At 38.5% G+C, this 27098-nt stretch overlaps 2 protein-coding genes across 2 annotated transcripts in view; both read right to left on the minus strand.

Moving 5' to 3' along the window:
• The window catches only part of LOC143437354 (uncharacterized), a 100824-nt gene extending 98065 nt beyond the window's left edge, over nucleotides 1-2759 (minus strand). The window contains exons 1-2 of the mRNA XM_076922147.1: nucleotides 2574-2759; nucleotides 298-408 (exon numbers count right to left, since the gene is read on the minus strand). The gene's annotated coding sequence lies outside the window, so the exon portion shown is untranslated. The remainder of the gene's footprint in view (nucleotides 1-297; nucleotides 409-2573) is intronic.
• Nucleotides 2760-12996: 10237 nt separating this feature from the next.
• The window catches only part of LOC143437255 (uncharacterized), a 36542-nt gene continuing 22440 nt past the window's right edge, over nucleotides 12997-27098 (minus strand). The window contains exons 3-4 of the mRNA XM_076922087.1: nucleotides 15243-15303; nucleotides 12997-14206 (exon numbers count right to left, since the gene is read on the minus strand). Coding sequence (XP_076778202.1) covers nucleotides 12997-14206; nucleotides 15243-15303 — 1271 coding nt within the window. The remainder of the gene's footprint in view (nucleotides 14207-15242; nucleotides 15304-27098) is intronic.

The raw sequence follows: 27098 nt of genomic DNA on the forward strand, positions 1-27098 counted from the left end.
AAATATATCTGTAATATATATATGTCCATAATAAATATAAATATGTCTGTAACATATATAAATGTCTGTAATATATATAAATGTCTATTATATATATGTCTGTAGTATATATATATATACATATATATGTCTGTAATATATATAAATATGTGTATAATAAACAAAAATTCAGATATGTGTATAAATTCGCAAGACCCCCCCTGAAATAATAACTAATTATTATTAATCAATAATTTCCAGTGCTTTCTTTGCCGCCTGCCTTGAACAACCGTGTCCGCAAGGGTCTCAGGGCCTCACCTCGTCCCTTATGGATTTGTCTCCATGTTGTGTCGGCTGGGAAATAAATCATCAGAAAATCGATAGAGATGATGAAGCCGTGTCTCCGAATTCATCAATCAGATGCATCAACTATAAAACATAAAACATAAAAATAAAATATAAAATACATCGAATATAAATTCTAAAATATAAAATTAAAAATTAAATTAAACTACAATGGAAAAAATATTAAATATAAAACATTGATAATTATAACGTAAATGTAAATGTAAATATAAAACATAAAATTCGGTAATATAAAATTTAAAGTACAAAATTCAAAAAAGTAAATTAAAATGGAAAATAATAAAAAATACAAACTAAAACATAGAATATAATATAAATATTAATATGAAATAAATAATATAAAATAAAAAATGAAATAAAACAAAATTTAAAATCTCAAATATATGTAAAATATAAAACATAAATATAAAATATGAAATAAAATAAAATATAAAATAAATCAAATATAAAATATAAAATATGAAATAAAAATAAATAAAACAAAATATTAAATAGAAAATATGAAATTAAATGTAAATATATAAGAATTATACTTTAAAATTAAAATATATAATAAATATGAAATGTAACTTATAAACCATAAGTATAAAATATAAATATAATGAAAATAAAATAAAAAGTAAATAAAATGTAAAATACATCAAATATAAAATTAAAAAATGAAAGCAAAATAAAATAGAAAATAATATAAAATAAAAATATGAAATATAACATAAAAGTAAAATATAAAATATAAAACATAAAACATAATATACAAAGTGTAAAATAAAATTTAAATATATAATAAAATATAATATGCAAACTATAAATATAATATATATGTAAATGTAAATAAAAACACAATTTAAAACAAAATAAAATAGAAAATAGAAAATGAAAAACTCAAAGTAAAGTAATATATAAAATAATATAAAATATAATATTAAATATAAAATACAAAATATCATAAATTATATATATTATATATATAAAATAAGAAATAAATATGAAATAAAATATGAAATAAACGAAAATTTAAAATATACAATAAAATATAAAATGTAAAATACAAAACATAAATATAAAATATTAAATAATAAATACAAAATACATCAAATATAAAATATAAAATATAAAATAAAGCAAAATATAAATTTAAATATAAAATATTAAAAAAGTATATATGTAAAATATAATGTAAATGTAAACTATAAAATAAATAAATATAAATTAAAACAAAATATAAAAGAAGAAATAAATTTAATCTTTAAAATATATAATAAAATATAAAGTGTAAAATATAAAACAAGTATGAAACATACTATGAATATAAATATAAAATCAAAATCAAATATAAAATACATTAAGTATAAAATATAAAACATAAAAAAAAGTAAATCGTTTTAAAACGATGTAAAATATGAAATCAAATACAAAATATAATATAAAATAAATTAAAGATTTAAAATAAAAATCTGATCGGACTTTTAATTCTACACCAGGCTGTGTAACGGAAATAAAATTGTTAAATATTATCCTACACGCGTCACATCCGGTCAGACGCTGTTTGACCAACTGTGCTTCACCGTACGTCATAATATTGATAATAATAAATATTAATTTGTGTCTATATAGCTTGTTTTATATTTTATATTTTATTTATTTGTTATATTTTATATTTTATTTTATATTTTTATTTATTTCGTTTACTTAATTTTATATTTATAGTTTATTTTATTCCATTTTCATTTACTTTACTACATTGTTATTTGTTATATTTTATATTCTTATCTTATTTAGATTTTTTCGTATTTAATATTTTATTTTATATTTTTATTCATTTTATCTCATATTTTATACTTTGTATTTTACTTCATTATAATTTTATTTTCGTATTTCGTTGCACATTTTATATTTACATTTATATTAGGATCCCCCCAAGTTGACTCTTGATTTACATTGACTGCTGTCGCCAATAATGGATCAGTATTGGTTATTAATTATCGATAATTGCTTATCGATTATTGATCGGTATTGATTACCCATAGGCGGTAATCGATCATTGGTTAGCATGGTTACTGATCATTTTTAGCATCGATTATTCGTCATTGATTAGTATTGATTACCGATTATCAAGATTACTGACCGTCATCGTCATCCCATCACCGTAACGCCCCTGCCTCTGCCTCCCGAGTGCTGGAACAATGGCCTGCGCCACGATTTATTGATTGGTTACTGTTTATTGATACCTGATTAGTATCAACAGAGCCGGGGCCGCCGCGGGGAATCACGGGATCGATCGCAGCTGCCACAGCTGGGAGACCCCGTCGCCGGCTGTGACGTCACGGTCAGCGCGACGTCTCCCGGGTCCGCAGCGGCAGCAATCCCGGTGCGGCCGCATACAGGACGCGGTCCGGTTCGCGGGACTCAGTCGCGGTCCCTGTGACGTCAGAAGCCCGCGGTCAGCGGGCGCCGCGGGGCATCACGGGATCTAGCGACGCTGCCATTGACCTTGGGGAATCGCGCGGCCGCGGCCGTGTGCCGGAGCGGGTCCTCGTCGCCGGCTGTGACGTCACGGACTGCGCGACGATGTCGGCGGGAACCGAGGGGAATCATGTGATCGATCGGCGCCGCCATCGCCGCAGCCGCGGTTTTGTGGAGACACCGCCGTGCGCCTGAGCAGGTCCCGGTCGCCGGCTGTGACGTCACGGAGACCGCGACGGGGTCGGCGGGAGCCGCGGGGATGCCGGTACGGCCGCCGAGCGGGCGCGGTGACGTCACACGCCAGCGCCGGGAACGCGGGGTGATGGACGCTGGTCGCAGACGTCCCCGGTTACCGGAAACAGCGTCCAGTGCGAGCCGCGTCCGCTTCCGCCCCGCAGGGTCAGAGGTGAGCGCGACCGGAAGTGCTTTAGCGGGCGCGCGGGAACCGGAAGAGGCACCGCGCCTCCGGACTGAAAGGCCTTCGCCGCTTTTCCGGAGGCGCAGCCCCGCCCTCCCCTGAAGCGGAAGTTCGTCACAGAGGCCCTTGGCGGCGGCGACCAGAGAACGAGGCGGGCGACCGAGGCTGCTCAGACGGACGCGGGGGGCGGGGCCTAGCGACGGTGAGCCGAGGCCCCGCCCACCCCGGGGCCGCGCGGTTCAGGTTCTATCCGGCTTCGTGTCTCCCGCGGCTCCGAACTGGGCTGAGGCCGCAGCGGGAACGTGGCGCCCAAGGGATACATGGCGGCCGGGGCGGAGCCACCGGTGGCGGGGTCAGGGTGGAGGGGCGGGGCCAGGGCGGGTGAGCTGGGTCATGGTGGAGGGGCGGGGCCAGGGCGGGGAGGGGCGGGGCCAGGGCGGGGGAATCCTGGTCTGTATTTACAATTGCTGATTTCCAGTCTGACTGTGGGCGGGGCTTAGGTAATGGCCTGTGACGTCAGTGTGGGAGGAGCCAGTCACAAAGATAATTTTATAGTTGGGGTCACACAACACAAGGAACTGTATTAAAGGGATGCAGCGTTAGGAAGGTTGAAACCCAGTTCTCTAGTTAATATCTGATATCTGAGGGCTTAGATGGCTCATCCCTCCATCTTTTCTGCCTGCAGAATATGTCTCTAACAGGCTGGTTCCACTCCGTGTAAGTCAATCTCCCTGACAGACGTCTCACAGCTTTGATCCTCCAACACCTCGGAGTCTGTAGAGCAACCCAGGCTTCACTTAATCTCTCAGGATCTTCATGCAGGGACTCAGGATTAGGGTTGAGGTCCTTTGTGTACATGCCTGTGATTTCCCTGAGAAAGGATCTGATGTTCTTTCTTTATTGAGAAAGGGTACATACACAGCAGAAACCATTTGGTTTTGCCAAAGAAGTCAGGAGAGGGCCATATTCTCAGTCTGGAAAGGGTATCACCTAATTACACCTTTGTTTTTGCTGTCTCTTCTACCAGCTCTGTCTACTCTTCCTGGGTCTAATCTCTGCAGTGGTTGAGTAGTTTGTCTTGTGGGTTGGTGAAGATATCGGGAAATTTTAAGTTATATGTAGTTTTAGCTATGTACTTCCTGTCTGAAGACTTATCTACTGTGATGGTTTGAATAGGAATGGCCCCCATAGGTTCATGTGTTTGAATGCTTGTCCCATAGGGAGCTGCACTATGAGGAGATGTGGCCTTGTTGGAGTATGTGTGGCCATGTTGGAGGAAGTGTGTCATTGTGAAGGTGGACTTTGAGGTTTTAATAGATGTTCAAGCTGTGCCCAGTGTGGACACAGTCTCCTGCTGCTGCTTACAGATCAAGATGTAGAACTCTCAGCTTCTCCAGCACCACGTCTGCCTGGATGCTGCCATGCTTCCCACCATGATGATAATGGACTGAGACTCTGAAACTGTAAGTCAGCCCAATGAAATGTTTTCCTTATAAAAGTTTCCATGGCCATGGTTTCTCTTCACAATAATAAACTCTAAGATACCTACTCACCCACTTTATTTTGCATGGTGAGACTGTTCCATCAGTTTCTGTCCCCACCCCCAAATTATTTATTTATTTAATTTTATTTTCCTTCTTTTTTGATTCCAAATAAACTCTTTCTGAGTTTTAATTCACTTGATCTAGATTCTTTCCTTTCTGGTCATTTTAGCACTTGTCTTTGTTTAGTGGATGTTACTCCCCAATTTTTTCTTAATTTTGAGTCTTCTTTTTTTTTTAAGATTTATTTATTTTATGTATGTGAGTACACTGTCCTGTCGCTGTCTTCAGACACACCAGAAGAGGGCATCAGATGTCATTACAGATGGTTGTGAGCCACCATGTGGTTGCTGGGAATTGAACTCAGGACCTTTGGAAGAGCAGTCAGTGCTCTTAGCCGCTGAGCCATCTCTCCAGCCCCCTTGAGTCTTCTTATGGTCACATTTGTGTATGTTTATCCCCACAGGAAATTGTTCACAATATGTATGTCAGTATTACATTTTTTTAACCTGTGAAGCTGGCTGATACATGTTTAGTATTTAAGATCTCTGTTCATACATCACTGCTTGATTACCTGGCTTATATGATTTTACATTGTTTCTCTGGAACCAAGACTCTTAATGTACATGCATATTAGCACTCTTCAGTCCTTATTATAGTTCCTTTTTATGTAGACAAAAGCTGGAGCTACATTTTCATTACTATGGTATTGTATTGTTGTCTCTGTGATGACTGAACCATTCAGGACAGGTTTGTTAAGTTAAAATTAAGTACTAATCAATCAAAATAGTTGCTTTGCTTAATGAGGGCAGATCATACTGTTTATTGATTGATTGGTTGATTGATTGATTGATTTTTTTGAGACAGGTTTTCTCTATCTGTAGGTAGTTCTGGCTATCCTGCAACTCACTCTGTAGACCAGGCTGGCCTCGAACTCAGAAATCCACCTGCCTCTGGGTCCCAAGTGTGAGATTAAAGACTGCCTGGCTAGCCGGCAGTGGTGGCGCATGCCTTTAATCCCAGCACTTGGGAGGCAGAGGCAGGCAGATTTCTGAGTTGGAGGCCAGCCTGGTCTACAGAGTGAGCTCCAGGAGAGCCAGGGCTACACAGAGAAACCCTGTCTCAAAAAAACAAAACAAAACAAAACAAACAAACAAACAAACAAACAAAAAAGAAAAATAAACCAAGAGTAGAAGGAAACAAAACTGTTTAATACCTAAAAATGGAAATAGAAACAATAACAAAAGTACAAACTGAGGGAATGATGGAAACATTAGTACTGCAAAAAGAAACTATGGAGGCAAAATTCACAAGCAGAATACAGACATGGAAGACAAATCTCAAGCATTGAAGATACAATAGAAGGGATGAAAATATCACACAAAGAAAATATTAAATCTAAACCTTCCTCACATAAAATATCTAAAAAACCTAGGACATTATGAAAGGATAAAACATAATGATACTAAAACTAGAGGAAGAATATTAGATGAAATTCTCAAAAAATATTGATGACAAAATCTTAGAAGAAAAATTTCCTAACATAAGGAGGGAGGTATCTATCAAAGTAAAAGAATCATCAAAACACCAAACAGAATGGACACTAAAATGAAGTCTCTTGTATAATAATCAGAACATCCAGTACAAAAAAAGAATACTAAAAGCTGCAAAGATCAAAAGCCAAGAAACATATAAATGAAGATCTATTAAAACTGCAGATGACTTCTCACTGGAGTCTGTAAACATAAGAAGGTCTTGGACATATATGTTGCAGAAACTACAGATGCCCAGATTATTATATGTAGAAAAAAGCTGGCCAGGAAGCGGTGGTGCACACCTTTTATCCCAGCACTTGGCAGGCAGGTGGATTTCTGAGTTTGAGGCCAGCCTGGTCTACAGTGTGAGTTCCAGGACAGCCAGGGCTACACAGAGAAACCCTGTCTCGGAAAAACCAAAATAATTAATTAAGTAAGTAAATAAATAAATAAATAAATTGAACTGGGATTACTAAAAATAATAGAAAAATAATAGAAAATAATAGAAAAATAATAGAAAAATAATAGAAAATAATAGAAAATTTCCTGAATACCTTTCTCTTAGCAAAGTTAAATCAAATTAAGATAAACAACTTAAACTGCCTAAACACATAGAAAAAGAAAAGTCATTACAAGTCTGACACGAAAAAGAGCCCAGGGCCAAGAATTTTAGGGTAGAATCCTACCAGACTTTCAAAGAGGAGTTCATGAGAATACTCCTCAAAGTATTCAACAATATAGAAAAAGAAGAAACTTTAGCCAATTTGTTTCATGAACCCATGGTTATGCAAAATCCAGTCAACATAAAGACTCAGTAACAAATGAGAATTATAGACCAATTTTTCCTTAAAACCAAATTTAATGTTGATTTAATAAAACAGAAAATATAAAATAGCCGGGCAGTGGTGGCGCACCCCTTTAATCCTAGCACTTGGGAGGCAGAGGGAGGTGGATTTCTGAGTTTGAGGCCAGCCTGGTCTACAGAGTGAGTTCCAGGACAGCCAGGGCTACACAGAGAAACCCTGTCTCGAAAAAACAAAAAGAAAAACAAAACAAAACAAAACAAAACAAAAAACAAAAACAAAAAACAAAAAAAAAGAAAAAATAAAATAGAAACCACATCAAAAGACCATTCACCATGATCAATGAGGTAGGATTCGTTCAAGAGGTGCAGGGATGGTTCAACATAATGTGATTAAAGTGTCAGAAAAAAAACTGTAATCTCTTAGATGATGAAAAATTCTCTGACAATATTTAACCACACTGTATGATAGAGTTCTTGGAGTGATTAAGGATAAAAGAAACATACCTGAACATAATAATGTCATTTACTGCAAACCTATAGCTGTCATTAAATTATGAAGAGAAATTCTAATTAATTCCAATAATTCACAAAGAAGAGAAGGTAACCCATTCTCTCCATATCTATTCAAAATACTATCTAAAATTTTAATGTTAACTAGTCCTATATGGAAATTACAATTTAATGTTAACTAGTCCTTTACTGCAATTTACAATGTAAACTAGTCCAATATTGCAATTTATAATTTAATACTAACTAGTCCTGTATTGCAATTTATAGTTTAATGTTAACTAGTCCTATATTCCAAGTTCTATATTGCAATTTACAATTTAAATAAGTTAACATTAGATTGTAAATTTAAGGAGGAAGTAAAATTATCTTTATCTGCAGATGATAAGATAGTAAGCACAAGTGAACTAAAACTTCCCAAAGGCAATTCCCAGAGGTGATAAACACTTTCAGCAAAGTTGCTGGATACATAATTAACTAAAAAAGAAAAAGAAAAACCAGTGGCCTTTGTATGTACAAATGAGTTTGCAAGTGAAAACAAAATAGAGAGACATCATAAAGTTTGAACTGATGGTTGATGCTTGTCAAAATTTGTTTCTACATAATGAATAACCTTGAGTAACTGAATGTGTGTTGGGTAAGATCATACAAATTATTTGTAGTCACAGATGACTTTTGATATTATTGAAGGTTCTCAAAGGCTATTGTAATATACAAAGACTTTAATAGATTGATTACTTACTAAAGAGTTTAGTCTTCTATAAAGATATCAGAAAGTACAAGACATTAACACATTGACCACATTTATGGGCTTTCTCGCATTATGACTTTTTCTCAGGTTTCTAGGACGACTGCTACATGCAAAGGCTTTACCACATTGCTTATTCATAGCGTTTATCTCCAGGATGTGTCCTTCTGTGTTCATAGATGACTGTGTTGTGAAAAGGTTTTATCTCATTGATTACATTTGTAAGATATGTCTTCAATATGTGTTCTTATATGTATTCAAATATGTCTATAATATACAAATGTTGGGAAGAAGCAAAAGAAACTTACCCTAAGTACTGCCATTTTGTTACCTCTCTTCATTAAACATGAAATGAAACTAAGTTTAAGTTCCAGGTCATAGGAGACCTGTGTATTAAATAACATCTGACCAGCTTTTATTATTCATGGTTTGTTCCCTAAAACATAACAACTGTGCCTAACCATAATTTCCATTATTCATGTTTTATTCCTTAAAATATAATACATGTTTCTAACCACAAAAGAACAAATGGCTGTGATAGTGTTGACCATACAACCTACATTCTGTATCATTTGACATAGAGTAACAATAGAAAAAAAACGTGATTGGAGAAAAATGTAACTGTAACTTGGCAAAGGACTTTGTGGTTTTGATTTTTGGAAGCTATATAACTTTCTGGTTCAGGGTGGGGCTGAGGCTGGGGTATTGCAGCTAAGCTTCTAGTGTAATTTTGTGGCCCTGATTTATCAGCAGTGACTTGATTACAATAAATTCTTATCATTTGCCTTGTCCTGTGTTTGAGTTGTGTTGGATCTCAGTGGACCCCATGACGTAAAGGCTTTAGCACAGTATGTAACCACTGTCCAGTATGAATAGTTTCATAATGATGAATACTATAGAGGTGTTCAAAGGCTTCATTATACTAAACATGTCCATTAGGACTCTGTGGGTGTTTCCTGAGTCACAGAGGGCATGTTTAAGACTCAGGGGTGTATTCTGAGAGATAGGGGGATGTGTGTAAAACTCAGTGGGTGTGTCCTGAGACACAGGGTGCATGTTTAGCACTCAGGAGGTGAGTCCAGATTTTCAGGGGGCATGTCTAAGATTGAGGGGGCATGTCCTGAGTCACAGGGGCAAGCTTAAGAATCAGGGGCCATGTCCAGAGTCACAGAGAGTTTGCTTAAGACTCAGGGTGAAGTGTCCTGTGAAACAGGGAGCCTGTTTAGAACTCTGTCCAGAGTCACAGGGGGTGTGTTTGGGACTCTGGGGGCATGTTTAAGACTCAGGAGGCATGTCCTGAGACACAGGGGGCATGTCCTGAGTCACAAGGGGTGTGTTTAAGACACAGGAGGCATGTCCTGTGTCATAGGGGGGCATGCTTAGACTCTAGCATGTATTCTTTCATGATAATGAAGACTAGAGAATTGTGCAAAGGCTTAACCTTATTAAATACAGTTGCAGGGTTTAGGTCTTAGTGTTTCCATTGTTATGAAGAGAAATCATGAACAAGGCAACTCCTATAAAAGCAACAGTTTAATTGGGACTGGCTTACAGTTTCAGAGATTTAGTCCTTTTTCATCATAGCAGGAAGCAAGGCAGGTATGAAAGAAAACATGATGCTGGCGAAGAAGCTGAGAGTTTTGCTTCTTGATCCAAAGGCAGCCAGGAAAAGACTGTCTGCCAGGGAGCTATTAGGAGGGTCCATTCAGCACTGGGTGGAACTTCAAAGCCCTCCTCCACAGTGATGCACTTCCTCCAACAAGGCCACATCACATAATAAGTTCCTCCCACTCCCTGAGCCAAGCATATTTATACTACCACATTCTACTGCCTGGCCCATTTATGCTTGTTTAAACACATGAATGGATGGGGACCATATTTAAAAATAGCATAATTCAAAATGCATGAGGTTCAAATTTTAAGAAATGCTCATTTTCTATAGCATTCTCAAAATGTTAAGAGTCTCAAGTTCAAAGTCTCTTTTGAGTTTTATCCAATCATATAACTGTAATCCCCTATCTCTTCAAAAACAAATAGCATATCATATCCATCCAAATTCACAGGATATAGGTCACCATTTCTAAATGCCATTGTGAGGAAATACTGGGCTAAAAGAAGACCAAAAGCCAGCAAGGCAATCTCCAAACTCTGCATCTCCATGTCTGATATCAAACGTTCTTCAGATCTCCAACTCCGTTCTGCTTTGCTCACTGCAGCAAAATACTTTCTCTTTGGCTAGTTTTATTCCCTGAAACAGTTTTCTGGAGCAAGTACCCCACAGCTCTGGAATCTCAAAGTATTAGGGTTTCAAAGGTAACTTCAATATTACAGCTTCTTGTTCCAGTATCTGGGATCCACACATGATCAACTGCACTCCTCAAAGAGATTGGGTCACTTCACCAGCTCTTCCACCTATTCCACTCTAGGTTCTGCCTGACTCCACTTTACTGCTGCTGCTGTTCTTTCTGCTCATCCCATGGGAATGACATCTTGAATATGCTGGGTTCTTCTGCTGTAACTAAGATTCACTGCATTGTTCTCTGGCACTCCCTTCACAGGGCCAAGCCTTAGCTGCTCTGCATGACAGATTCATTTATGCCGCCTGGGTGATTCTCACACATGATCAACACCAGTTACACAACAAGGTACAAACTTGGCTGTCTCTGGAATACAGCTTCTTTGTTCTCTCAGAAAACACTCGCCACAAGATTTCACCTCAGTGATGCTGGTTTCTTCATCCCCACTAATTTTCTAACTACAGCCAACCGGCATCAATTGTCTCAGTCACCCCTTCTATCCTTTCCTCTAAAAGCAGAGCCACATAGACAAAGCTGCTGAGTTCAACTGCTTGCTGGGGATGGAACATGGCCCCTTCTATTACTTCATCACCAGCTTTCTATTTTTCAACAACTTCACTGCCTAAGCTTGACTGTCCTGGTTAATCAGTAGATTAACCTTGAACTCAGAGGTCTGCATGACTCTGTCTCTTGAATGCTGGGATAAAAAATGTATTACACTTGGCCTGTACCTAAGCTTTTCATTACCTAAAATTTGTTCTATACCAGGATGACTTTAACCGGAAATCTGATTGACTGTCATTTCCTGGGATTTAAGGCACAAACCACCATGCCTGGACCTAAGTATATCTTTTTGCATTTTAAATTGAAAACCCAGTATAGTAATAACAATCTGTACATTGTAAATTTGACACATACTTGTATCTCCTTATATCCACATAACAACAATAAATAGTTAATAAAAATACCTAATATTATACAGTTCTCATTCATACAACTTCACATCCATATGTTTAGGAGGATGGAATCTTGCCATATCACCATTTCTTTAATAACATTGTGGATCTTTGATCACAGGATTTAGCTTCATTCAACTTCCTGGTGACATTTTCTCTTTGAGCCTAACATTTTACATCTTTCCTTTCTAAGTTTACTAAGCATGATCAAACAATCACCATGAGAGTAAACACAGGCCAAAAGTTATGCTTGGCTTTCCTGAGACTTCCTTTGTCAATGCAATTAACAAAATAAACCTCTTTACCTTCAGATAAGAGCAAAACACAGCAACATTCTTTAGCAAAACATTATGAAAATTATATACAAAATTCAAACCACCCTTAGTATATATGTGTTCTATTAGCATGGCCCATGAAGTTCCACTTAATGCATGTACAAATCCAAAGTCTAAAAATCCACGTTGCTTCCAACCAAAGCATGGTCAGGTGTACCAATAAAAATACTTAAGTCTGGGGTACCAACTTCTGTCTTAGATAGAATTTCCATTGCTAGGAAGAGACACTGTGACCAAGGCAACTGTTTTAAAGGCAAATAGTTAATTGGGTCTGTCTTACACTTTCAAATGTTTAGTTCATGACCAACATAGCAGGAAGAATGTCAGCATGCAGGCAGCTATGATGCTAGAGGAGCTGAGAGTTTTGCATTTTCATGAAAAGGCATGCAGGAAGACACTATCATCCAGCGAAATAGTAGGAGAGTCTATTTTGGACTGGCTGGAGCTCCAAAGACCCCCACTCTAGGAGTTCACTTCCTTCAAAACAGTAATAACTAACTAGGCCAAACATACTAATATTGTCACTTCTTAGGGCCAAGCATATTCAAATCACCACAGTTTATTTCTACTATAAATTCTTTCATGCATTTAAGTATGATTAGGACATGCAGACGCTTTACCGCACTGATTACTTTCAGGTTTCTCTCTAGTATGTGTTGATTTTTGTAATGAGAGAATAGTGTGGCATGTAAAGGATTTTCCAACTTGAGGACATTCACAAGATTTCTGTCCAATTTGTGGTCTTTTCTGTCCTTGTAGACTACAGTGATAGGCACAGGCTTCTCCAGGTTTGTTACATTCATAAGGTTTCTCTAAAGGATGTGTTACTTGAAGTATTTGGAGAGTACATTGTCATGCAAAGACTTTACCTCATTCATGGCATTCATGCAGTTTCTCTGCATTCTGTATTCTTTTATGTATCCAGGGATGCCTGTGACATGCAAGGGCTTAGCACCTTGATGACACTGAATCATTTGCTTGAATGTGTTCTATTATGTAGTCACAGATAAAAGTGAATTGTCAGTTTTCCCACATTGATTATATAACTAAGGTTTCTCTCCAGTATGTGTTCTTTTATGTTTTTGGAGACCACTGTGATCTGAAAAGGCTTTACCACATTGATTACATTCATAAGGTTTCTCACCAGTATGTGTTCTTTTATGTCTTTGGAGACCACTGTGATCTGAAAAGGCTTTACCACACTGATTACATTCATAAGGTCTCTCTCCGGTATGTGTTCTTTTATGATATTGGAGATGACTGTGCCATGAAAAGACTTTACCACATTGATTGCATTCATAAGGTTTCTCACCAGTATGTGTTCTTTTATGTCTTTGGAGACCACTGTGATCTGAAAAGGCTTTACCACATTGATTACATTCATAAGGTCTCTCTCCGGCATGTGTTCTTTTATGATATCGGAGACCACTGTGACATGAAAAGGCTTTACCACATTGATTACATTCATAAGGTTTCTCTCCAGTATGTGTTCTTTTATGAGATCGGAGATGACTGTGACATGAAAAGACTTTACCACATTGATTGCATTCATAAGGTTTCTCTCCAGTATGTGTTCTTTTATGTCTTTGGAGACCACTGTGACATGAAAAGGCTTTACCACATTGATTACATTCATAAGGTCTCTCTCCGGCATGTGTTCTTTTATGATATCGGAGACCACTGTGACATGAAAAGGCTTTACCACATTGATTACATTCATAAGGTTTCTCTCCAGTATGTGTTCTTTTATGATATTGGAGACCACTGTGACATGAAAAGGCTTTACCACATTGATTACATTCATAAGGTTTCTCTCCAGTATGTGTTCTTTTATGATATTGGAGACCACTGTGATCTGAAAAGACTTTACCACATTGATTACATTCATAAGGTTTCTCTCCAGTATGTGTTCTTTTATGATATTGGAGACCACTGTGATCTGAAAAGACTTTACCACATTGATTACATTCATAAGGTTTCTCTCCAGTATGTGTTCTTTTATGTCTTTGGAGATGACTGGGCCTTGCAAAGGCTTTACCACATTGATTACATTCATAAGGCTTCTCTCCAGTATGTGTTCTTTTATGTCTTTGGAGACCACTGTGACATGAAAAGGCTTTACCACATTGATTGCATTTATGTGGTTTCTCTCCAGTATGTGTTCTTTTATGTTTTTGGAGATTACTGTGACATGAAAAGGCTTTACCACATTGATTACATTCATGTGATTTCTCTCCAGTATGATTTCTTTCATGCCTGCAACAATAATGGGCACATGTGAAAGCTTTACCACATTCATTACTTGATCAATCATTTTACCAATATGAATAAATTTTGCAGTTGGTCTAATAATAGACAACACTCATATCTTAAGGTTTTATCACTTTGCTGTTCACAGTTTCTATATTTCTATTTGATGTATTTCACATGTCTGAAGATATCAACCTATTAACATACTGATTGCATTCTTAAGTTTTTCCTGTAGTGTGAATCACACCACAGCAGCACTGTAAGCTAGGACAAACAGAAGAATTTCCAAATGTCTAGTACCCATAGAGATTTTTTGCAGTGTAACATTGGGGATGTCCCCCTAATGTCAGAAAATGAATTTATTGCAAATGTCTATTGTATTCAGAAATTCTACCAAAGGCAGAATACTACATATCTTCTCATTTTTTGGAGTAGAAAGAGGTATGTTGCTTATTTCAATATCCCTATGCTCACAAGGTTTTATCTATTCTGACAATTGATATACGCATTAATAGAAGAATGAGTGAAAGGTTTCCATATTGAATTCACACCTTTTGACAGTTTGTTCTTTGTAGACCTGTTGTATATAGAATAAGGTTTCTCCATGACTCTCTTCACTCTCACTAACTGACAACTCAATAAACCTAGAAATGTCACTGCAAAATATGAATATCACCAAATTTACTATGGACTATTTGCTTATTGGATGGCTTTGGATATATATTTATCACTATTCAATGTGTATCATCTAAATATTATGAGACTATTCAGATTGGTAGTTCCACAGCAAATCTCTAATGGAGCTACAAATCAATTAAAGGTATCTCTTAAGGCATTATTTCCATGTCTTCTTCCATGGAGGAATGCAAACATAAATCAGATATCTGACTCTGAGGGACCCTAACCCTAACCCTGAATATTGTAATCATAGCTATACTTAAAGGACTGATTTTTTTTACACACTTGCTTTTCTTTAGAGCTTTCAGAACACATTAAAATTTCCTCACATGCATATTTGTATCAGCTTGCACATGAAAACTACCTTTCATGCCTTCTAGAACTTTGAAGTTGTTCTTCAATATGATGATCTTCGCAACTGTAACCTACAAAACAGTACCAGAAAATGAATGATACAGTATTGGAAATTAGGTAAAGTTCAAGTTACTGTGAATTTTGACAGCACTGAACCTGATTTATTCAGGTTAATCTTCCTTGTTCTTAATTGAAATAACAAAGGATTATCAATAAACAAGAATCACTTGTTCCATTATTTTGATAAGCAAAACAAAATTCACAGTATTACCTATAGCAGTGAGGTTTCGGTAGGTCTCAAGCATCACATCTTTGTAGAGATTCTTCTGGGAAGCATCCAGCAAATTCCACTCTTCTGCAGTGAAGTTCACATGCACATCATTGTAAGTCACTGCATCCTAAAATATCACACACATGTGTACAATAGAAAGCATGATCATGACATCAATGTAAATAAATGGATACTTTCTAGACAATGTAATAATGTAATTCTGGTGCTTCCTCCATTTATCTCCTGAAACAGAAGTTATAATCTAATTATTCTCTCATTTTAGAAAAAAATTGAATTATGTTTCACCTGTATTTCTTCTGAACCCTTTAAATAGAAGATAGCCTTGCAACTGAGAGGGATATGCAGGGGGAAACAGATCAACTGTACTGAGCAAACATCTGAAAAGCTGTATGAACAATTACTAACTATAAAAATGATGGGCAAGCTGTGTGTATTTGCTCATGTCTTTAATCACAGAGGTATCAGGTGGTGGTGGTGCATGCATTTAATCCAAGCACTTGGGAGGCAGAGGCAGAAGGATTTCTGAGTTCGAGGCCAGCCTGGTCTACAGAGTGAGTTCCAGGACAGCCAGGGCTACATAAAGAAACCCTGTCTTGAAAAACAAAAGACAACAACTACAAAAAAACAACAAAAAAGAAAAACAAAACAATTACAGAGGTACAGGCAGAGGTATGTCATTGAGCTGGATCCTGGCGTGGTCTATTTAATGTGGTGCAGGAGAGCAAAAGTTACATATTAAGACCCCCACTCCCCAGCAAAAGTAAACCAAGGGAAAAATGATAGAGAGAACTCAGTTCTTTACTGAAGTTCCTACAAATAATTATACTTTCACTGCAGTTCTGTACTTACCTTGCAAAAACATGATGTGAACCAGTTTGAGCAGCAATATTAATTAAAGTTTACTAGAAGGGAATGCATGTTTAAACAGTTGAAAATGGACAGATGAAAATATTAGTAATGTTTATGCTGATCAGAAATAAGGAACATCGAGCATAAAAGATAGCTCAGGATTAGAAAGCTCTTGCTGGTCTTCCACATAATGGTAGTCAATTTCTAGTATTTACATGGGGACCAACAACTACCCATTTCTTCAAGATCAAGAGGACTGAGGCCATCTTCTGACAACAGTAAAGATGAGGCACACATGATATTCATATCCATCCACACAGGCACAATACTCTCATTTATTCAAAAATTTCAGAACAAACACAAGAGTAAGGTGGAACAACATACACCTGGAATCCATTGAGTGCAAAGCCTCAGGCAGTATTGATATCATGAACATATGCCGTTCATGGAAATATAATATAAAATTATTTTGCCAAATTTTAAAATGAAAGATGTGGATGAAGAGGTACACAGAAGCATGTGCTTATTTTACAAAAACATGTCAGGTGGCTTCTGTGGTTTCTATATCTACTATCAGCACAAAAAGTCATCACAGATAAATTTTGTCTTGAAAACAATAAACAAAAGATATAAAGTTAAAAATATAAAACCACCAGGCTTGCAAAATAGCTTAGCATTGAATAGGAAATGTTTATACTGTATCTTATGTGATTTAGGGACTGAGACTAAATGGGGAATGTATGGGAGCATGAGAAGAAAGCTGAAGAATCAGTTTCAACCACAACACAGTAGACACACAGAACAAAATCTGTCCTGTCTAAAAAGAAATACAGGGGTAAAGCTGGAGCAGAGACTGAGGGAATGGCCAATGAAAACTTGCCCAACTGGAGACCCACCTTATGGATAAGCACCAATCCATGACATTATTAGGGATACTCTGTGATGCGCCCACACAGGAGCCTTGCATAATTGTCCATTTAGAGTCTCTACCCAGCAGATGACTTTAAACAGATGCAGAGAACCAAAGTCAAACTTTGAATGGTCCTTGGGGACTGTTATAGAAGAGTTGGGGGAAGGATTGATGGCCCTGAAGAGGATAGGAACTTCTCCACAGGAAGACCAACAGTCTCAACTAACCTGGACCCTTGGGAACACTCAGAGATGGATCCACAAATGGAATATCACACACAGTCTAGACTAAGGCCCCTAGAACATATGTAGCATATGTGTAGGTCAATCTTCATGATGGTCCCCCAATAACTGTAGCAGGTGCTGTCCCTAAAGCTGCTGTCTATCTTTGGAATCTGCTTCCTGTGCTGCCATGTCTGGCTTTAATGGAAAAGATGCACTTAACCCAGCAGAGACCCAATGCACCATGGTGTGGAGATACCTGGGGCACACACCTTCTCAAAGGAGAAACAGAAGAGATTGGAAGGAGAGACTCTCTGAAGGCAGGGGACCTAGAGTAGGGATTCTAGTAGGTTCATAGCCATCTTATTAATAACAGCTTGAACCTGGGAGAATCCAGATGTCCCTCAACCAAAATATGGATATAAAAATGTACTTAATTTATAAAATGAAACATTATTTGGCTACTAAATACAAGGTCATCATGAATTTTGCAGTCAAATGAATACAGCTAGAAACTATCATCCTGACTGAGGTAACCCAGACCTAAAAGCACATGCATGTATGTACTCACTCACAAGTAAATAATAACCATAAAATACAGGAAAAGCACAATACACTCCATAGATCCAAAGAAACTAAACAAGAATGAAGGCCCAAATGAGCACGGTTGACTCTCACTGACAAGTAGGAATAAAACAGTAATAGGAGGCTGATGGAAGAGAAAAAACTTCATAGGAGAGCAGATAAGAAAGGGAAAGGAGGGTCAGGAACAGGTGTGGTGAGAGACAACAGAGGAACAGAATATTGAATTGAAATCTGCAGCTGGCAGGGGTGGAAGAATGAAGGCATCTATAGAATGTGCCAGAGACAATTAACTGGAGAGCACCAAGGAGTCTATGGGGATGATTATAGCTGAAACTCATAGCAGTGAGATATGAACCCTGAGGAGGCCACATCTTGCAGTCAGGCAGAACCCCCAGTGCAGAGTTAAGGACACCAACCAATCCAAAAATCATTCCAACCCAAAATTAGTCTTGTCTATAAGAAATGCAGGCACAAAGTTGGAGTAGAGACTGAGGGAATGACAAAATATACCCTGTCTAACCTGAGACACATCCCAAAGGCAAGCACTAGTTTCTAACATTAGTGAAGATACTTTGTTTTACTTTCAGACTGTATCTTAGCATAATTGTCCTCTGAGAGTCTCCATCCAGCATCTGACTGAAACAGATGCAGAGACCCACAGCCTAACATTGGAGAGGGCTCAGGGAGTCTTTGGAAGACTTGGGAAATGATTGATGGCCTCCGAAGGAACAGGAAATGCATAAGAAGACCATCAGTGTTCACTAACTTGGACCCTAGGAGACTTTCAGAGACTGAGTCACCCACCAACGAGTATACACAGGATGGACAGAGGTCCCCAGCATATATGTACTACATGTGCTTCTCAGTCTTCATGTGGGTTCCCCAACAACTGGAGTGGGGGATGTCCCTTAAGGTGTTGCCTGTCTGTCCACACTGTTGCCCATACTTGGCTGGCATGTCTGACCTCAGTAGGAGAGGATGTGCTTAACCCTGCAGAGACTTGACATGACATGACTGGGGGATACCCAAGTAGTCCCCACCCTCCCTGGGGAGAAAAGAGGAGTCATAGATGAGGTACTGTGGAAGATGGAATTGGAAGTGGGTAGTAACTGAGATATATTGGAATATATAAATAAACAGGAAAAGAGAGCAATATATATATAAATAAAATAAAAATATACAAATCAGCATATTATTTTTAAATTTTGCCCTACTCAGTATCTCAGGGCATAAGCCAAAGTAGGGAAGATTTTTGGCCAAAATATCACACAAATGACCCCCAGGTAAAGTTTCCTCAGAGTCTATTTTCCACTGAACAAGCACGACCTCAACTACCTTTGGCTGCACTACTGTCAAGGCCCTAATCTTCCATGTCCTATGAGAACAACTGATTAAGATCCATGTACAGCTTTCTATGATTTTGCCATCTCAATTTCTGATATTCTCCACATTCCTTCAAAAGAGAACATAGATTCTGTCCAGCAGCATAATCACATTTTGATAACATTTTGTTGTTGTTCTAACTTTCTATTCAGTGTTGTGATTGAATCCTCTGGTCAAAATCATCTCAGGTAATAAGTGGTTGTTGTACATGGTTCTATCAGATCAGTCCATCATTTTGAGATCTTAGATTAGAAACTGAAGGCAAGCCAGGAGGTGGTGGCTTACGCCTTTAATCCCAGCACTTGGGAGGCAGAGGCAGGTGGATTTCTGAGTTCGAGGCCAGCCTGGTTTACAGAGTAAGTTCCAGGACAGCCAGGGCTACACAGAGAAACCCTGTCTCGAAAAACCAAAAAAAAAAAAAAGAAAAAAGAAACTGAAGGCAAAAAGTATGGGCAAACACTGTCTCCTGGCTTGCTCTCTTGCTTGCTCACTGTCTCATGATCAGCCTGCTCTCTCATCCATCCCTGGACCACTTGCTTAGAGATATTGCCACCCTCAGTGGAAGAGCCATCCTAACCAATCATCAACACTATCTCTCACAGACATAGCAACCAGCCATTCTGATGAGGGCACACTCTTGATTGAGGCTCCTTCAGATGACTGTATCTCTGAAATCCTGAGAACCGAAAACAAGTATGACACAGATACAATAATAAATGAAGAAGTTGTAAAAACCCAAAACCAATGAGCTAACCATATCAATACAGAGAAGCTTCTGCCACCCCATGAGGAACTTGGAGTTTTGGCTGAGCAAGGACAAAATAGGGAGAGCACCTGGCTCAGAGCAGGGAAGGATACACTGGAATAGGTAGCTCAGAGGCTGTGCTGACCTGGGGTGAGGCCTCTTTAACCCTGGGTTCCCAGGCCAGTACTACCAAAGATGTGGCTAAAACAGCTGGAAGGTGGACAGAAAAGCAGATTGTCTCACAGACCCAGAAATGATCACCACAAAGGACAGGATCTCTGACCCAAGGAAGATATGGTAAATTTGTTAGAATTGATAAAGAACAACCTTCCATCTCATGAGAGCTCCAAGTTCAAAACTACATATGAACTGGACAGATGGTAGTTCAGGAGGTGGGAAATGAGGTCTTTGTCTTTCTACCCTGTAAAACAAGGTAGGCAGAGCCTGATTTTGCCCTGGATGAGGTCTTAAAGAGCTCTCTGTCATGGACTAGTCAATGGGTCTAGGTCCTGTTGTTAAGAAGTATTTATCCCAAGGTGTGGGGCTGGTAACTAAATCGATTAGGGTGGAATCTCTCTCATTTCCTCAGTCAGAGAATAACAAAGTTCTACACACAAAATAGACAGCCACAAGGGGGCGGTAGAGCCTACCCAGCAGATTCCTCCCCATGGACAGAGGAGAAAATGAAGACAGAATGCCAAGTGTGAGCCCTGTAGCAGGGCTCCAAGTCGCTTTAACCTTCCCAGAAATTAAGACCAGAGAAACACCGTCCACTATACCAGGCTCTGGAACATCTTTGAAGCACTTCAGGGCTACGACTCTCCAGCATATCCACTGTAGCAGTGTTCCACGTTCAACTTAGTCATCTCCCTCCACAGATATTCAAGAAAAACCTGAAAACCAAAACACACACACAAATCTGGCAGACAAGCCACTGACTTAGAAACAATGGTTCATCTTAACAACCGGCCTTTCAATCCTTTAGTTGAGAGTGCTGAGGGTTTTGGGGTTCCAGTCAATGCACTAAAATGTTATGTCCACATCACAGAGGCCCCAACGACCAACAAGGAGCCTATTGTAATGCAAACACATGGAGGTCTTTATTATGAGCTCTGTAATAAAGACTCTCATCAGTCAGCCTCACGTGAGATCGAATCTGAGAGACCAAGTCTAGGGGTGCTGAGTATTTATTACAGTTACAGCAAGATTGGGACATTAACACACAGGTCAGCAACTTAATATTTTTAAAGCTGCATGACTGGCATAATCTGCAGGAACCAACCAAGGGGGTAAAACCATCTGACAACCATGATGGGTAGGCTAAAATTTTTTCTGTATGGTGTATTAGTTATCTATATGTAGCTTAACCCTGCAGTTGTACCTTGACTGGCTGTTGACAAGGAGGGCTTGTCATAAGATATTTGCTCAAGTGGACTTCATGCAGTCTCTAAAACAGAATTGATTGGGCTTTACAAACTAATCTTTGTGCCTGAGGTCCTTATTATTGAAACATGCTCCTGTTCAAGCACAAGCCATGCATAGCAGTAGAAAAGGTACTTTGTCCAAAGACCTGCCTCACTATCTATTATTGCACTGTCTGAAACTGTTTTCCTGAGCAGGTACCCCACAGCTCAGGAATCTCAAAATATTAGGGTTTCAAAGGTAACTTCAATATTACCGTTTCTTTTTGTTGTTGTTGTTGTTGTTTTTCAAGACAGGGTTCCTCTGTATAGCCCTGGCTGTCCTGAAACTCACTCTGTAGACCAGGCTGGCCTCGAACTCAGAAATCTGCCTGCCTCTGCCTCCCAAGTGCTGGGATTAAAGGCATGCACCACCACCGCTCTGCAATATTACAGTCTCTTATTCTAGTATCTGGAATCCACACAAGAGGTTGGGTCATTTCTCCAGCTCTTCCCTCTGTAGCACTCTAGGTTCTGCTTGACTCCACTTTACTCCTGCTGCTGTTCTTTCTACTCATCCCATGGGACTGACAACTTCAATATGCTGGGTTCTTCCCCTGCAACTGAGATACCCTGTTTTCCTCTTATACACTCCCTTCACTGTGCCAAGCCTTAGCTGCTCTGCATGACAGATTCATTTATGCCTTTAAAACCAATACCACCTAGGTGATTCTCACAAATGATCAACTCCAGGTGCACAACAAGGGACAACCTTGGCTATCTCTGGGACACAGCTTCTTTGTCCTCTCAGAAAATACTTACCAGAAGATGTCACCTCAGTGGTGCTGGTTTCTTCTTCATCCCCACTAATTTTTTAACTACAGCCAACCAGCATCAATTGTCTCAGTCATCCCTTCTATTCTTTCCTCCCAGAGCCACATGGACAAAGCTGCTGAGTTCCTCTGCCTGCTGGGGCCAGAACATGGCCCCTTCTATTACATCATAACCAGCTTTATATTTTTCAACAACTTCACTGCCTAAGATTGCTGTGCTTGAACTTGCTCTGTAGATGAACCTTGAACTCAGATCTACCTGGCTCTGTCTCCTGAATGCTGGGTAATACATGTGTAACACTTTGAGTGTATCTAAGCTTTTTTTTACCTAAAACTTGTTCTGTACCAGGATGATTGAATCAGAGATCTGCTTGATGCTCATCTCCTGGGATTTAAGGCATGTACCACTGTGTCTGTACTTAAGTATTTTATTTTAGATCTTAAAGTGAAATCCCAGAATAGTAATCACAGTCCACTGATGGTCAGTTTCACACATACTGATGACCCTTGTGTCCTCATGAAAACAATGACCAGGTGAAAATTGAAAGATATGAAAATTTATAAGGGGTATGGGAAGTTTTTATGACCCCCTAGAGCTGAGCCAAGAATGCAGGCCAGCGGGTTCACTAGCTCCAGGTTCCAGGAACTGGCTGACCACAAAGAAAGCAGAACTTAAAAATACAGGTCAGCTGGGTCGTTCCGGGAACTGGCTGACCACAAAGTAGATGGTTGAGCAAGATTACATTCTTGAGAAAAATATGTACAAGATGTTTCCCACATGACTGACTGAATAATGGGCTGGAACTTTCCACTATTTTTATGATATTCTTTCTTGGTTTCCCATTCACACCCCTGGTTTTGTTTTTTTCATTTAAATTCCCTTCTCCCCCTGGCCTCGATATCAACACCCCTCATTATGAGTCTCAACTTCAGCCTGGCTGATTCCTGAAATAAAGCCTCTTTCTGTTTGCTGGCCTCCATCTTCCAAGACTAGAGTGAGGGTCTCCCCTTCTGGGGGTCTTTCAATAATAAGGCCCAACATAATACAGTTCTCCTTTATACAAGTCTGGGGGCATATCCGTAGGTCTGCCAGCCAGTAACTGGAGGCAGCTCTAGTCATGCCCCTGCCTCAGATTCACAGTTGCCTCCACCCACTCACTGGTAGCCTGGAACCTCTGCTTCCACCCACCTGACACTGTACCTGGAAGCTCCGGTTATCTCCCCATTCTTTGGCAGCGGTGATTGGATCACGTTGTGCGGTTTGTGACATCAGAAGGAGCCCACTGATGCCACCAGGACCCCCGTGCTACTCCCGCATCACCACAGCAGTGGCAGTGGAGGTCTCCGGGCTGGTGGTGAAGGCAATGGGCTCCAAGGGGATCTCTAAACACGTGGCGAGTGCTCCAGCCCCAAGACTTCATGGGCAGTGTAGTCTCTGGCCGGACGCCATGTTGATTTTTCCTCACGACATTATGGGATATGTAGTTTGAAGGCCGGCCGCCATCTTGGATTGAGTTTGCTAGGCATATGCAGTTAGTTCTCTTACAGCCATCTTGGCACTAGTTCTTATGGGAAATGTAGTCTCAGGCCAGCCGCCATCTCTGTGTAGCCCTGGCTGTCTTGGAACACACTGTGTAGATCAGGCTGGCCTTGAACTTAGAAATCCGCCTGCCTCTGCCTCCCAAGTGCTGGGATTAAAGGCATGCGCCATCAACTATTAATCATTATTGGCTATTGATTAGAATTGATTATTGATTATTGCTTAGCATTGACTGCTGAAGTGTAGGTTACCCTAAAACTAATTATGAGCCAAGGCTGACCTCAAGCTCACTGACCTCAAGCTCTCCTGCCTCTTCCTCCCAAGCATTAGAGCATTGGAATTTAGGCACCACCATACCTGGCCCCAAAGAGTAATTGTTACTATTATTATTATTATTATTATTATTATTATTATTATTGTTATTATTATTTTGGTTTTTTGAGACAGGGTTTCTCTGCGTAGCCCTGGCTGTCCTGGAACTCACTTTGTAGACCAGGCTTGCCTCAAACTCAGAAATCCACCTGCCTCTGCCTCCCAAGTGATGGGATTAAAGGTGTGTGCCACCACCACCAGGCCGAAATAAGTACTTACTAATACCAGTTTTAAAACACAAATAAACAAACGAATCACCTTTGTTTTGTAAAAAAAAAAAAAAAAAATTAGGGCAAGTACAAAAAATAAAACACCACCCTATTCGAAGTCCTGTATATATGTAGGTTGTCAAAAGAATCTATAGCCCCGATTAAAGGTGGATCTGAACATCTCAAAAGATCAAGATTAATAAAGGGTTTCTCACTTCAAAAGTTGTAATTAAGAAATATGCCCCACAGCAAGCAGGGTTTGAGTTAGGGTTAGGGGATTAGACAGTCATGGTTAGGATTAGGATAAGTGTTCTTAGAATTAGGTTTAGGAGGTTAGGAAATTAGGAGGTGAGGGTTAGGATAGGGTTAGGCTCAGGGTTAAGGTTAAAGTGGCCACCATTATTCTTGATGGCCCCACTGAGTCAATATTATCCCTATTACACAAAGAAGAAATATCAGGCCTACAAGGTATTCATTTCATATCTTAATGGTTTCTTTTATTCTTATTCTGATAGCTTCTCTCTTACTTAGAGAAAGGCTTCTCAAAAGAACCTAAGGTTTTTCCAGCGATTTGCCTCCAAAACTAGCATGCTAAAAGAGGAAACAATGACTTTGATATTCACAGAACCCCACAGATAACCAAAGGATAAGTTGCCAAGAGCCACGCAGCCTGCTGCCAGCAAAGAACATTTATGTTACCCTAGGCTGGGTCTCACTGTCAGCTATTGCTGCAGTTAATTTTCCTCTGAGATAAAATGCCATTCAGTACTTTTCTGCTCTAGACTTATCTGGTTTACTTTATTCCCATCCTAAAAATATGCTTACTAAAGATTTCTATGTGAAGCTTTCACTTGACAATGAAAATTCTGAAACAGGAATCCCAGACAATCAATAGAAACAAAGTCATGGCTTATAAATTTTGACTTTTTATTAATTACATATAGAATATACACATGAGATATGGTTTGTTACTCACATGATGTACTTAATAGCAAATGAATTACAAGTAAATTAAACTTGTTAACTTGATCCTAGTTCATTTTGTTCCTAAAGAAAATAAACTTAAAAATTGATATGAAAGTACAAAAATATATTTAATCAATTAATCCACACAGGTACAATAAATATAAACTTATAATATGGGTCTGAATCTTTCCTTGGAATAGGTAACATGTTTTAAAGAGTTTACTACTCCTAGACCAGAAGATGTTATTAATATTAGACATTCTCCTCACTCAAACAAGACTAACACATCTATGTTTTTAATTATGATATACACATATTTTAAATTTTATGCAGGCATAAACATGTTAATAATTTAAAAGATATTTATATCTAGTAAAACCTCTTTAAAAACAGATAAATATACAAAGATAGGAAGATCCAGCACAGAGCTCATCTTCTAAATTAAACCACAACCATTTTCATTCCTTCAGCTTTGTTGAATTAAAATAATCACAGCAGGGCTTTTTAATTGTTACTAAACCTCTATCAAAAAAGAAAACAAAACAAAACAAAAACCCATGGCATGGCTGGCCAGTATTTGTACAACTTGGAAGGGGAATTACTGTTTACGTAATGTAAATTTGTCTCCAGATATACTGAGTAAAGTATTTTTAATGTGACTGATTGCAGGATGTCTACAGTCTCATAAGGAACAATTTGTCAGTTTTCTGTATGTAAAACCACTTATCTCATTGTTATCATAGGGTGAACTATGATAATTTTTAAATTTGGTGCCAATGAGAACTTAGAAAGAGGAGATATAAATTGCTTACTTCCCACACCTGAATAAATATTTTCACAAAAGATTGTGAATTTTTTCTGTTAAGCCTATTGTACCTTATGGTATTAACATTTATAAAATGTTAAAATTACCTAAATGGCTTTAATAAAAGAGTTATATATAGATTACAATGGAAATTTTCCAAATGAGAAGAAAAGAAAGCATACAAAGCAGATGGAATTTCTGAAGAAATAAATGAAGTATTTTAGGCACTTAGATCATAAATGTTTTGGGAAATACTTATGGGATTAAAGTGTTTGTCTTCAGATCAACATTTATGACAAACTGTGTATAATCTAAGTTTTGTTCTATCCTATGTCCAGTCTACATTGAGGAGAGTCAGAATACAGGGATGATTCTCTCAGAGCTTCTATGGGAAGTCACACTCAGTCCAAGCAAGGTTATGGAGTAATGTTCACAAAGAGGGAAAATAGGACAAAGAAAAGCTTGAATATACAGAGATTCTTCAGAAGATCAAGTGATGACCTAGACAAGAAATTTCAATAGACCTTAACAGAAGATCAACAGAAGTTGATTTTGCTAAATGTGGAATTTTAAGCCGGCATGTATGACTATGATCACTTTCAAAATGCAGTGTGACTCTTTAGCAAGTGAAGGGACAAGAGTCCTCAAAAATTATGTTTGATCTTGTGAAATGTTACTTAGAAAATAAATTCTTACTCCTGATTCTCTTTGTCATATATAGATGCATCTCAATATCCCAGATGAAAGAAAAGTCCA

This window comes from Arvicanthis niloticus, chromosome Y (genome assembly GCF_011762505.2).
Source record: "Arvicanthis niloticus isolate mArvNil1 chromosome Y, mArvNil1.pat.X, whole genome shotgun sequence".
NCBI classification, from domain to species: Eukaryota; Metazoa; Chordata; class Mammalia; order Rodentia; family Muridae; genus Arvicanthis; species Arvicanthis niloticus.